General features: G+C 43.7%; 1 protein-coding gene across 3 annotated transcripts in view; it reads left to right on the forward strand.

Moving 5' to 3' along the window:
- The window catches only part of LOC108873052 (nck-associated protein 5), a 126,512-nt gene that overhangs the window by 9,600 nt on the left and 102,374 nt on the right, over window positions 1-14,538 (forward strand). The window contains exon 1 of one of the 3 annotated variants that reach the window (XM_051066112.1): window positions 11,501-11,680. The exons of the other annotated variants lie outside the window; for them this stretch is intronic. Coding sequence (XP_050922069.1) covers window positions 11,603-11,680 — 78 coding nt within the window. The 5' untranslated portion in view covers window positions 11,501-11,602. Of the gene's footprint in view, window positions 1-11,500; window positions 11,681-14,538 lie in introns of those variants that run through there. 3 annotated transcript variants of the gene reach the window in all.

The raw sequence follows: 14,538 nt of genomic DNA on the forward strand, positions 1-14,538 counted from the left end.
CTGTGAGGCTTTAATGAAGCCGAAACATGTCAATATAATTTATTGACTTGACCTGACTTTATGACTCGCTGCTGACCTGAGAATACCCTGGTAAACAGAGCTGTTTCTTCATGGTTCTTATATATTTTTATCTTTTTCTTGTTTATTTTTGATTAATCTGTCTCAAAAATAGTGGATAATGTCCAAGGTGATGTCTTCATATGCATGTTTTTGTCCAGTTAACAGTCCAAACTCCAAAGATATTCAGTTTAATATGATATAAAACAAAGAAAAAACAGGAAATCTTCACATACTGACAGCATTTTTTGGATTAACTGATGATCAAAATAGTTGCTGATTCGTTTCCTGTCAACTGACTAATCGATTAAGCGTTCAAACTCGACCATAAATCACCATAACAACCATCTGACATGAAATTATGAAACAGTCATTGACTGTTTTGCCTTTAGCGATGCCTATATTTCATCCAGATGTCTGTGGCCATATCTCCTCACTGAATCTCAAAGGGCTTCCTGGGAAATGTAGGAAAATCACGTGACTTAAAAACAGCAAGAAACCAACATCAAAATTTAATCAGCCAGTGTAAAAACAATTCTTGATGCAGATTTTTCTTTTGGGATTTCTTTTGGGAAGTCTGTCAATCATTTCCTGCTTTAACAGTGACATGAAAGTGAATCCACTCGGAGTGACACACTTGAATCCTCTTGGTGAGAGACGCTCCCTCATTTATAATGTATTTACAGCGGCTTAGCCTTGTGTAACTTGTGCGACACAGTGGACGATTAGCTGGTTTCTTATCTGACGACCGTGTGATTCACAAAGGCTTTTCCGAACATTATCACTGCCGCTAATAGCCATTGGTTGATAGGAGATACATACTGTAGCTTTAATTGCTTTAATTGGATACACGGCGACCTGATTCACTGTGAGACTGAAAGTAGGTCATATTTGTGATATGGGTTTATGATTCAACATGCTCACATTTGTCCACTCAACTATCCATGCATGCAGCATTTTTTCCCCCTACTTTCCATTTTTTCCTTCTTTTCTCCTCCCTCGTTCGCTCCTCTCTCGTGATCTTCATTCACTTTCTTCTCCTCACAATTACACCTCCCTCTTTCTTTCCACTGCTTCCTCCCCCTCATGACTTATTCTCACTTGGGGCGGCGGGAGCATAAGGCTGTGCTGGGTTGTTTCTAATAGTGGGACATGAGGAGGCCCTGAGCATTTTGGGAAAGTTCCAGGATAGATCTGGTGGCAGTGTGCAGATTTGATTCCATGGCATGGGCAGCCATGAAAAGCAGACATTGCTTTGGTTTATGAAGCAAATTTGAAGTTGAAGAAGTTTGTTACTCAGTTTGATGCAAGTTAAATGAATGTAGTTGCTTAATATATACACTTATTGTGTGTTGTTTTGGTGTCAGGAAAGGCAGGAAATATTGCTTTAATGATGAGTGGACCCTCAGCACATTGTGAAAGAAGTGTTTGTTGTTTTCAGCTTTGTTTTGAATCATATTATTTATGACTTTAAAGTAAATTAAGGGTCAGTCATACAAGTTAAGAGCCATTGTTCAGCTGCAACTCACTTGAGTTTGAGGCCACTGAGTTTAAGTTCAACCTGGGTCTTCATCCTTCCCAGCACTGATGGGGGGGACGTGATGTCTCTGGCCCTTTGTGGCCCTGCTGGCCCTGGCACAGATAAACCTACTAAGTCCTGTAAACACTCCTTTTCCTGGGAGGATATGAGCCTCTGATACATTTATTTTTTCAGGCATCTGAGAAAACACAAGAGGCGGTTTTCTGACATTCCGTCAGACGACAGGCATGAGTGTCCGTGTTCTGGTTTTCCCTCTCTGTCACCTGCAAACTAGTTTCATCCAGTTCGTGTGATGCAGAGGCACGACTGCTAACAATGCATTTCACATAACATGCTGTATGACCTGGACAGATGACCCTGTGTGATCCAGTGTTTTGACAAGAGCGCTGCTCGCCCAGTTTTCTCACAGGGCTGTCACCCTTACATGCAGAAGATTACACACAAAATCATTGGCCTTGTTTTGTTGTTTTCACACATTTAACACATTCCATATGTTTTATGGCTCGTTAGGATGACGAACAAGAGAGATTTTCCACTAGGGACACCACTGACAGATTTTCAGGTCACACTATAGCGCAAAAAGCTCAAGACAAAATACCATATGTCAGCTGAGGAGCAGGTAAAATATTTATGTCTGCTCTTCTTTGGATGGATTACATGGCCTAGCTTCATACAAAGCCTCTATCAATCGTCTACGGGTAATTTGGTGAACACAGGGCTTGAATGTCAGCCTGGACCACCACCTCACACATGTATAATGCATTGAGCCAGCATATGTTTCCTCAATGTATGCAGGCTAGGTTTAAGGGAATTTTCCTGGGTGTGTTTGCTCCAAAGCTGCTCAAAGCCACAAGCTTCATTCAAAGAAGCAATTGAAGTCTTTGTGTATGTTTGTGTGTGTTTGAGTCAAGGGAGTGGACCCTTAGTCAGCGTTATCAGCATTTTATTGATGCGTTTCATTGCAGCGCTCCTCTCCCTGTGACAGGAAATAGGTTGGGTTGGACCATCTAATCTGGATCAGGTTATGTAGCTCAGTGCTGGCCCAGAGTAGCAGCAGATACAGCAGAGTAACTAGGGCACCATTTGCATTACATAACTGCCGTGTTGCTGGGTTGATTCTGTGCCTCTATTTATTTTTATCATTTGATGCCCGCCTGCGGATGAGACTCTCTTCGTCATGCAGGGATGTGCGCGGTGAGCCCGATGGCCGTGGACGGTCTGTGAGCTGTTGCTAGCTGCTGCCAGCCAGCTTTAACTAGGTCACCGCAGAAGCTCTGTCAGGGGTCTATCCTATACGGTAGAGGCTATCACAGGGGTTTACTTCAGATTTCTGTGGAGGTAAACACTCTGTAAAATACACAGGAGAAAATGTTTGAAAATAACCTGCTGAGACACCAAAGACATGAGGACTGTGGAGGGTAATCAGGCTAAGTATCATCTGTGGTGCACATTAATATGAAGGTTTCTCTGATAATACTTGCAGTGGCATAAGAATAGATCGCGGATGACTGAAAATAATTCACATAGCAACATCATCCACAGGTTTCATTATCCATTTATTGCTCACTGGCAGCTGTTGGAGCCAGGAGAGTCAAAACTTGTGCTGTGGGGTGAAGCCTGGGTAGAGCTGAGACGATTATTATCAGAAATGTCTCTGGTATTTGGAAGTAAAAGTCCCATTTATATTATATTATTTAATATTAGGTGACTGACAGCTGAAGCACTGAAAGGCTTGACTGAACAGAAAAGTCTCCTGGCTGTGTTAAATATTGAATATCACAATTTTATTGCTAAAAAGTTTAAAATACAAATTTATAAGAAGTTTACAACAACTCCCAAGATGCATTTTAGTGAATAATTTAGTGAGTATTTAAGTAAATTCACTTTATAATCAATGACTATCTGTGGTAACTGTTGAATTTGATGGTGTCTTTAGTGAAATCACGCTGCCTCTATCGGCGTGACTCAGCAGTGAACACAAACACTGGCATGTGGAGAAAAGAAGCTGCTGAGTGTTTGGAGCTCTGCCCGTTCTCACACCTACATACACCTGGCCTGACTGTCAGATTGTGGTTTTTGTAAAGTTACAAAGTTTGGCGTAACACAGATCTCCCATATCCAAACTGAGATGAAAGGCCTTTCTGAACCAGCTAAACAGCATGCCTGAAACTGTTGAATTCATCTGATGAGCGTCCTGTCACGTACCTATCATCAGACTGGATGCCTGTCTTTGCCAAAGGTGCACTTCTTTATCATTGTCCTCTTAGCTTTGGTTTATTCCATCTGTCTCATTTCCATCTAACAAAAGAGCCTCATGTGCTTCCATCTCAGACGTGGGTATCTAATGCATTTCCTCAAACCGTGAAGTAATACTCATCAACTGCAGGATCCTTAAATTGGTGAGAGCATGTCCTTATTTTCTCATCCACACCCTTTTCCCTGCCAGCATTTATAACGTGTGCAGCAGTGCAATCATGCTCAGAGATAATTGATAACAAAAGGCCAAATTGAAAACACTCTGCAGGGGAGGGTTAATAATCAAGTGCTCCACATTACTGATTAAACGCTTGCTGCATAGTTGTGAGTTGTATTGAATTAACAGCATGTGGTAGTGCTTTCCTGTTTATCTCCAAAGTATTTGGGTTCAGCTAAATCCCCCTGGCTTTTGTCAAGCCTCCTCCTCCTCCTCGTATAAAGTCTTTTACGTGCTGATTTGCTGCCATGCTGTTATATCAGGCTGCAACTTGTTTCATTGGCCACTGGCAAAAGCAAGACAATAAAATTGTCCCAGAAACAAGCCCCAAAACAGACAAATTAGTTTGGTTTATGCTAAATTTAAGTGCAAATGAATTAGATGGTAAGCCAGCATGGAGTCCGTTTGGCAAGATTGGATTTCCTCCTTCTCCTCCCCCCACAGCCCATTACAGCTGGTTGTTACGATGCAGAATGGAGACATAAAACCAAGCAGGGGAGCGAGCTGTGTGGCTGGGATGGGAAGAAATGCTCAGTCTAATCTGATTGGCTCCCACATCGTCAGGCAGGCAAACGGAGAAGTTTGATATTATTACGGAGCAGCTCAAACTAATTGAGTGTAATTATACAGTAGAAATCCACCGACAATGCTGTCCTCAGTGTGGGCCCCCGTTCTCACGCCATGTGTATTACAGGAAGTGGAGCTCAGGGGACGAGTACTCACTCAGTGCTCACTCAGTGTGTCGGCTTGATTCTTGAGTAACTGGCGTTAAGTGTGGTTCTGAGGCCGAGGCTGATTGGACAATTTAGGTGGGAGCCAGTTACATAAAAAGATTTAGACTCTTCTTGGAGCAGCCTCTCACTTTTTCTCTCACACTTCATCTCGGGCCTTTTAAATGAAGTTTCTCAGCTGGGGTGTACCAGCCTCTGGCCAGGTCCCTGACAGCTCCCTTGGAGCACAGGTGACATACCGCGCATACCTGGGCTCACCGCGTGGGTAGCCACGGGGGCCACGGGGTGTGGGAACCCAGTAAAAAGTCTGGGATGCTCTGAGAGGCAGAAAAGGTGGCATTTTTTTCTCCTCTTGTCTCATGGGAACTGTCTCCTCCTCTGTCGTGAGCCCGACAAGAAGCAATTACAACGTCGGCTTTTCCCTAGACTCCAGTCTGAAACCCAGCAGCTCCCCCCCACAGCCAACCACACGCTGTGGATAAGACTAAGCGGCCTCCATCCGCTTGTAAAATTGGTTTAATAATTGTCGAGGCTGTTTTGATATGAGCCACTCGTCTTTTTTTCCAACCTCTGAGTAACGAGATTTGGCAGTCCCCAGTTAATACCTAGCCTGTGTTTTTATTGGGGCAATTATATAATATTTTATAGATGTCGGCATCATGTGTTGTGAAGTCAAACTCTCCTTTCATTTTCTTCATCAGCCCTTTGCTCAACATGACGTCAGGAAATTAGTGTACTGGCATTTGTAGGGACTGGAGTGAAGTTTCGAGATTTATTTCAGGTGAGTAAAGCACATTTTGCCTCAGGTGATATTGAGCCAAGCTGACTTGCTTCTTTTCAGCTTGGCATGTGAACCATTTCTTTTGCCTGCCAATGGCATGCTAATGTGCACTGAAATCTCTGACCCATGTCACAAGTTGCATGTATGTTACATGCCTCAGTAATGATGCATTGAAGAAACATTTGCCCACTAATGTTGTAAACACTGTTATCTTGTGGGTCAAAGAGTTTATCGCCTGTCGCACAATCACAGACACTTTATAGTCAGTAGGAAAATAAAAAACAAAGCTTTTGGGTCTGCTCCAAAATGATTGCGGAGGCTTTTTCATGTAGCGAGAGAGGGAGAGGAAGAGTTTCTGCTTTCACCCAGGGCTCTGTGCCAGCTCTTATAATTGGACGTCCATTTTCCCTCATCCAATGAGACTGTCCTTTATGCCCTTTGAGTTGAGGGGCCAATTATGGACTCTCTTCTTCCCAATCACGACGGAGATCAAAGTTGATACCGCGGCCGCGTGCGGTTGCAGTCACATGCGTTGTTCCCCAAACATTAGTGCATAGTCTCTATTCACCCTGTGGTTTTCCCTCAAAAGAGCCCGGGTGCCAGGACCACAAAGGCCTTTTGAGAAGTCTGCAGAGGACAGTCCTTTCTTTATCCAGCAGTGCTATCTCCCCACAGGATCAAACACTTGCAACCATTCAGTCTGTCCTCAGATTTACTCTGGGCTCAAGTGGTGGTTTGCCAAGATAAGAGTCACACATGTCGGGAGTAAATTTGTTATTGTTCAGCGCGATTAGAAGGAGGCTGATAAAAACATGACGTGTTTTGTATTTCTCTTGGAATAAGGCTTTAATTATGCCAGTTTTATATTTGATCACATGACACCAAAAAGTGTGATCAGATCAGATGTTCACACTCGCCCCGAAGAAGTTATGCATTTCCTTTTCTTGTGACTATAATTCATTAACCTTTCCCTCACTCTCCTTTTAAACAAACATCCCTTAAAGTAGCTAATATATGTATTTGTAGGTGTAAATTAGGTGCCAGTACAAAGAGAAAACAGTCAAACAAGTAAGGGTGAACAGTCATCCAGCTCATCCTCAACTGTCAAGTTTCCGTCCAATTTGGTGCAAATCTTAAGCAAATTTACAAAAACACAGAAGACTGTGAAGATGGAAAAGTTAAGTTACTATGTCAACCGGCAGCTGGAAACATAAAACGTAGATAGACTGTAAATGTTGCCTTGTATTTTTTTATTTTACTGTGGTGAAACATCATGAAAGTTTCTTAATGAGAAATGGAAGTGAATAAATGTTGTGGCATCTCACGACTACGTTGCAAGTTTGACATTAACAACCACACTAAATGTAAGTCATATTTAAAATAAGTGAAGTCATTTTTGAAATCATTAAACAGACCCTGGGTAGCTCCAGTCATTCAGTCATTTCCCTGAACACTACTCGATTTTTATGGTATCTTATATATGGCTAGCACAGTATTTACAGGGATGGTTACCCAGCATGCACTTCTCTCCCCCTGAAACAGAGATGTGAAAAACACTCTTTTCTTTTGGGTTTGCTGTGTTGAAATCGAGGCTTGTCTCAGCAGAGAAACTTGAAACACAATCCAAACGCAGGAGTCAGTGGAGCTTATCCCCGAGTGTTAACCCCGTCCACCTGGCATGGAAGCTCCACCTCCAGGGGCTGTTTGTTTATCATGTGCGGATGGGATGAGGCACCATCTTTGGATCCGACACTGCAGGTTTGAGTGTGAACAAGGCAAAACTGGCAGAGGGTGGCTAACAGGATTGGATGTGCAGATTAAGACCCCAGTGTATGAGGGTGGAGGCTGAGGAGGGGCTGCATCTGTCAGCAGAGGGAAGCCCACCTCCTCACCTTGCAGCTGGGGCGGGACAGGCCTTCTCTGTGGCCTCCTGGCAGACCGGGTGTGGGTGTGAGAGGCAGAAGGTGGCAGTAAGGGCGTCCTGTCTATTCTTCTGCACAGAGGCCGCCCCTGTGATCGCATCCTCCTCATCAGGCACCGAGCCAAACCCTCAGCTGGGATCTGAGAGAGCTCTTTCATGCTCAGTTTTCTCTGGCCAAAGCTGAAAATGTGGGGGAAACCAGGCTTGTTGTTGGATTTACTGATCTAGAAAGGACACACAGTGGGCTTATGATAAGTGAAGTGGCCAAAAAATATCTTAATGCAGGTTTAAAGTTTCAATAAAGGCATCATAACTCATCTGACAACGTTGGACAGTCTCCTCCAGGCTGGACCACTTGGTGTTGATGGATTGAAAATGTCTGGTGCTTAAGAATTCCCATCATTCTCTTTATTAAAAGCTTGTCTACATAGTGAGTGTTCCAGCCACGTTTCTCAGTCATCCATCTCCCACGTGCAACCGCGACCTAAGGCACATTTTTAAGCTTCAAGTCTATTTTCTTCCATTTTCTCGGAGAGTTGTCTAAACACGGGTGACCTACGCTTAATACTGTGCCTGAACACATCCTGTGTAGACACACGGAGGACTGAAACTGCTGCTGCTGCTTTGCTAATGTTATCAAGCTAACTTTTGATCCCAGCTTTAGGACTCTGTGACTTTATGTTGGTTGGTGGTCTAGAATCACTTCCTGCCGAGTCCAGGGAAATATTTACATGTTTCTGCATTAGTTCAGACTGCTGAGTAAATACATACAGAACCCACTTTAAGACTAACACCTGAAATATGGCTCCATGTAAGCACTCACGGCCTCGCTTGTTTGTTTTGTCACAGGTTGATTGATGACGACTGTGAGTGTTTGCCAACATGTGCATGAATACGTGCGACATGCAAATTAGCTGCATGCGAGTCTTTAAGATGGGGATGTTTCCACACATGTTGATGCCTGAGGACGCTGACAGACTCATTACAGGTGCAAAATAGATGCCTTCCAGGGTAATTGTCTCACCCAGCGGAGGCTGTACTGGTCGAGCTTGTGTGGTGAGTTCCTGCCAGGTGTGGAGCTTCCTCGCACCTGGTGACCTCTTTGTTTTTAAAGGGTTAGAGGTTAAAACTAAAACTAAAAGGGTTGGGGGTTAGGACCTGGTTTTAATTGTGCTCAGCACATTCTTACGTACACTGATGCAACTGCTGTGGAATTTCACCGCCTTGTAATTTTGTAAATAGTTTCTAACTTGACGAATGATGTGAATTATTTAGTCATTCCTACCTCAGTGTAGTCTTCCAAACCACAATGATTACCCTTAATTTATTATATTTATATTATTTTATCATTAATCTTATTGAGGCTTTGAGAAATGGAGCGTCTCATTCGCTAAAGATGTATTACCAAAATAAGTCATTCCTATCTAGATTCAATTTTCTGGCCATCCCAGACCAGGATCATTATACGGGTATTAGTGTCATGATGCCTTCTCACTGACAAATGAAGCATCCCTAAATCACCAAAGGATGCATTATTAAAAACTCAGTCTTTATTATACAGATGTGATTGCTCCATTCAGTGATAGGATGTTCATTATTACTTCTACAGGGCTGGTTGACTGCTGCTGTATAATAGTTTACACTGGTTTAATGCACAGATGACTGGTGGCATTAGCTTCAATCCAGTCATCCATCTTCAAACCACTAGTGAAAACACTCTCTGCTTACACAATAGACTTCAAAGTAATTTTCTATTCAATAAAGAGGAGGCAGGCTCAGCTTTGGTGGAAAACAATTAGTCATGTACAGGAATGCGTTCAGGGCAGGGCGCTGATTTTTTCACACCTGCATCACCCTCATGCTTCCTTCATAACACCTGACCTGGTGCGAAGCTGCTGTGGCTGATGTCATAAATTCCTCAGCGAGGCTCGCCCAGTGTGCCTGCCTGACTGATGAGTTTGTAATCTGCGTTTGAGCAGGAGCACCACCTGCCACTCAACTCCCATCAATCACAGTGATAGCCACAGGTCACAGGCTCAGTCCTGCGAGGGAGAAAACACAGCTTATATAGGTCAGCAGGAGCAGGGTGTTCATATTCAGGGTTTGCTGCTATGACAGACCTAGATGTAGAGGACTGAAATCTCCAGTCAGTTTTACAGTAACTCTGTGAACCGAATACAGTAATTGCTGCCTGGTCAGATACCTACTCCACCAGTCAGCAAGCATTCGGATAATGTTGTGAGTCACTGCTGCTTGAAAGACCCATTACATCTAGATGTTAACGCTTGATTTGGCAACTTCATGGCCTTTTTGTCAGCTCAGACACTGATCTGACAGATTGAAAATTGATTTTGGTGGATGTACAATAAAACATAATACTCACTCAGAGAAAAATTTAATTGAGGGGAACTGGACTTGATCCACAACCAAGTCCAGATCCCCTCAATTTAATGTAACCATGACCTGGTAACCATGACGAGGTGAGGCTAACTTTGTACTTTCTTGCTCATTGTAAGTTATTCTGGATACGTTGAAAATAAAGTTTTCAATACACAACTGAAACGTCCACTTAAGAATAATTTCTGCCTGGTCAGATGACAAACAGACCAGTCAAGCAGACAAAAATAAAGCATGATTGTGCAACACCACGGAACTTCAAAAATCGATTTTGGTGGATATCTTGGGGGAGAAGCGTGACCCTGGTTTCCATTCTGAAGCAGAGAGCTGTCATTATCTATTGTGCAGCCTACTTGACCAGACCAATCTGAACAAAACACAACATGCAATCTGAGGTTTTAAAATTTATTCTCAGTGTTTCCCTCAAGAAATTTGTTTGCGGAGGTGGTGAACGATGATTCATGATCTTGGGAGGAAGCAGTTGGGAAAAACAGTTTCACCAAAAAAGGTCAATTTTGTAGCACAATGATGTTCATATTTTGTCCAGTCTTGACTTTGAAAACAGTGAATCTGAGTGACCAAACCTCATGATCCATTTAGTAGCTGTTCAGAAGCTTTCACTCGATTGACACGATCTTCATAAGGAGATGGAGTTTGTCCGGTTATCATGGAATTGTAGCAGGTACTGTTTCCAGCCTGCTGTGTTTTTGCAAGGCTAGGAGCAGTTGTTATGGATCTTGTTTGAATCTGTGGCCACCAAGGGAGGCAATCAATCTGTACTTGCTTGCTCAGATAAATAAGACTGGATCAAATCACCAGCTCAGTGCAAAATAAAGTGTTTTTACTCCTACAAGAAGTGCCCTCCCACCTCTATCCCACATTAAAATGGACCCACGTGTCTGCCTTATGAGGGGTGTATAGACCACAGCAGTTGGATCAGGATCCCCTCTTCTCCTGCCAGAACGCACGAGTCATACAGCATATTTGATTTCACTCATGTGCTCACGATGAGACGGGAAAATACTCCTGAGGCAAATGTCAAGGAGTCTTTTCATTGGCTTTTTGATACTCCTGTTACTCTGCCAGTCAGCTGCACACACACACACACACGCTTTCCCTCACTTTTTGCTGCCAAGTCTTTCTTTACATTGCCTCAGATCTCTGTCTCTGAGAGCGGCAGCAGCAGCAGCAGTAGTAATAGTGGAGCATGAATGAGTGTGAGTTTTGGACAGAAGCTGGAGTTGCAGAAAGAGCAGAAACAGCCAGCGTGGAGTCTGAATTAGCCCACTCTGCTGACATGTTAATGTTTTATGTCTTTACACGCACGCACAAATACTAGCCGTTCACTGCTTCACACACAAATTCAAAAAATCGCACTCATTCGCTCTCTCCTGGGCAGCAAACCACACTTGGTCCTGCCCAGGTGATTTAATCCGACTTGACTTGCTGTTTAAATATTGACAAGAGCTGATGTGGCCTTGCTGAGGAGAGACGAGAACTCAGACGAGGCACTTTGCTGCCAAGGCTGCAGGACTGCCTGCTGCATCATCATCCCAACGCGCACACACACACATACACGAATGCAAACACACACATGCACGCAGTGGCAGGCAGCAGCTGAGACTCTGCGAGGCAGCTAGGGCAGAAGTGGGGAACGGAGCGGAAGAAGAGGAAGGCGAACAGACGAGGGAAAAAAAAAAGGATGAGCCAGTTCGTGGACCACGACGTGGTGTCGGTCTGCGGGAGAATCCGAAATGTACCCCTGCTGGAGCTGCTGGCGGTGAGTCTCGGTCCATACGTTTACCCCCCCAACCCTCCACCACTCCATCCCTTCCAGCCCTCTCGTCCGTCGAGGAGGTATCTGGGGCAGGAGGCAGGCTGTCTGGAGCTGGAAGTAGGTCTGACTGGGTGATAATCAGGCTAACATCCTGCCCTCCAGTCCACCCAAATCCACAACCACCTACATCGCCCCAGACAGGAGACAGGAATTGCCCAGGGTTGGAGGTGCAGGGCAGAAATTGGGGGGGAGGGTCGGTTTAGGGAAAGTTTAAATTCATGCATGCGGTATTTACACTTTTTTGTTGCATGTGCATCCATCTGTGATTATGTGTAATATCACGGCAGATAGACTCAGTTTAGTTTTTTGAGTGTTTGCATGTTTACATTCTGCAAAAATGACAAATATTTGCAAGTTCCAGCTTCTAAAGTGTGAGGATTTGCTGCTTTTCTGATCTGCAAGTTTGGTTTTTGATTGTTGGTCACACAAAACAGGTGTCACCGTGACATTTGACAGTCTAAATGATTGATTAATTTATTAATTTATAGGGTAAATAATCATTACTCAGAACCCTGGCTTTGCTTTTTGGACTGTCACTGTGTGCGTCCATGCCTCTGAAGTGTACAGGAATGTCGGAGTTCTTGTCTGTGTGTGTGTGTGTGTATTGCATCCAGAGAGTATGCAATCTCACCATGTTCCATATGTAGGTCACTAGCCGACAAGCTGAGACTAAGGCTAATTACGTGCGAAAATCAAGCTTGTTTCCGATTGAAATCAGGGAATCTGCCTGCCTGCCTGCCATCTCTGCATATGTACCCTAAGTGGTTGAGATGCACTGTGACACTTTATAGTTTAATGTGCAGTATGTATGTTGTGTGTGGCAGGAGAAATCTAAAAATATCTCCCAGGTTTCAGTGCTTTGATCCCTGACTTCTTCTCAGTTTGTTTTTTGGAGTGGGTGCAGCAGAAGCAGAGTGTGATCCTAACTGTTTGGACTTATTGGATTGGCAGGAAAAAGTGATTTGAGCTTTTTCTGGAAACATAAGCTAAAGATTAAAAAAAAAAAAAAAAAAAAAAAAATCTCAGGGAGGATTTTTCCCTCTTCATCTCTATCATTCATCCTCCAGTGTCTCCTCTCTCCGTCCTTCTTTCGCTCTTCTCTCCACTCCTTCTGAATTATTGAGCCAGAGGTGTTTTGTGGAAATCCAGGGGTTCTTAGCCTCTGCCACCGCATGGACGCAATTATGCAGACAAATGTCTCCACCGAGCTCGGAGACTCCATATATCCTTTATCTAATTACATTAACAGGAGCTGGGATAGTGACTAATGGCTCGTTGAGGAGAAGTAGGGAGGGAGGTGGGGGGGAGAAACACACAACGAGGAGCTGGAGAGGCCCGGGATGCATGATTGCATTTTTCCATCCTATTTCACTCTCGCTCCTCCTCGTGCCCAGATCGCTCCCTGTGCTCCGTTTAGAAATCCCCCCCCCCCAACATCCCCCAAACCTCCACACACTCACACACACTCACACACTGACCCACTGAGCCTTTTTCCAGCCTGAAAGACTTCAATGCAGCAGAAATACATCTTTTTTCTTGATTTCTTTCTCGCTGTAATTCATTTTGGCATGAATGTTGGCATTATGGGTGATGTTCTGCACTGTCCATCATATTTCTGTTTTGCATTTCCATACTGAGGCTGCAGTCAAAGCCTCAATTCAAATAAAGCTTTCTCAGGGCGACGGGTGACTTCCCTGTTAACGCTGCTTTTACTGTGAGTTGAATGAAAGCGTTACGTGCGCTGAGGCCACAAGTGAATGTGGACTTTTTTGTGTGTGTGTTCTGTTTGGCGTGCACACCACCTTAAAAGTCCAGGAGTGCTTTTTCTACATCATCCTCGGCCGAGCCAAGCCAGCCCTGCCAAAATAAAAGCCTTCTCAACCTGCCCGTGGCCATAGTAAAGAAAGAAAAAAAAGAAATGAAGTCATGTCTTAGTCATCCGCTTTAGTCATTGTAAGGCAAATCTCTTCTTAAGAAGACCACACAGGTGGTTTTAACCCAAGCATACCATAATGTTTCACATTGATGACTTCCTTCATGGGTTTTCATCCATTTTAATATGATATAAATGGATAAATCAGCATGCAGGAGCTTGTTTGACTCTGCTTTTTGTCATCATGGTATTGAAAAAGCAGGAAAACTCTTCCTTGTTGGTGCCTCTTACACAGCTTTTACACTGATGTTGTGAACTTGTTATTGCTTCAGCAAAGACAAAGAAACATCAGCACTGATTTTGAGTCGTGTTTGTGTTCACCTGATAAATTCAAGTCCAGTGTTCACTCTTCTTTTAGCTCTGTTATGCTCTCCACCAACTCCTGAGAGAAAGATTTGGCTCTTTTTCTTATAAATGCTCCATTGTGTTCACTAGCTAGCTGCAAACTTTGACTGTTGTTCTGTGCTCTAATGGGTTTTTAAAGCTTTTTTGCTTCGCTGAAAAAGTGACATGGTATACTCAAAAAATTACCCTCTACCGTTTTGTTTGAGTGCCTGATGTGTGTGAAAATTATGTAGCAGTGAAACAATGGAATCACTGACAAGCCCTAAACTCAATGCGTCATATTTTACTGATGCAAAAATGACAGCTGTGCGACAGCACACCTGGCAGCGGTGACGCTAAATGATGATGATTCATTCAGTCTGAAGTCGCTGCTCATCACAGAGGAAAACCTGTATCTGTTCTGGGAAACGCAAACTGAACGAGGAGTGAGTTTGGACACAACAGGCTTGTTTTTTGTTTGTGTTTGCGTCGCACAAAAAGAAAGAGATGAGCTGCTCACAGCTGCAAAACATTAGGACTAATT

Source organism: Lates calcarifer, linkage group LG7_2 (genome assembly GCF_001640805.2).
Source record: "Lates calcarifer isolate ASB-BC8 linkage group LG7_2, TLL_Latcal_v3, whole genome shotgun sequence".
Lineage (NCBI taxonomy): Eukaryota > Metazoa > Chordata > Actinopteri > Centropomidae > Lates > Lates calcarifer.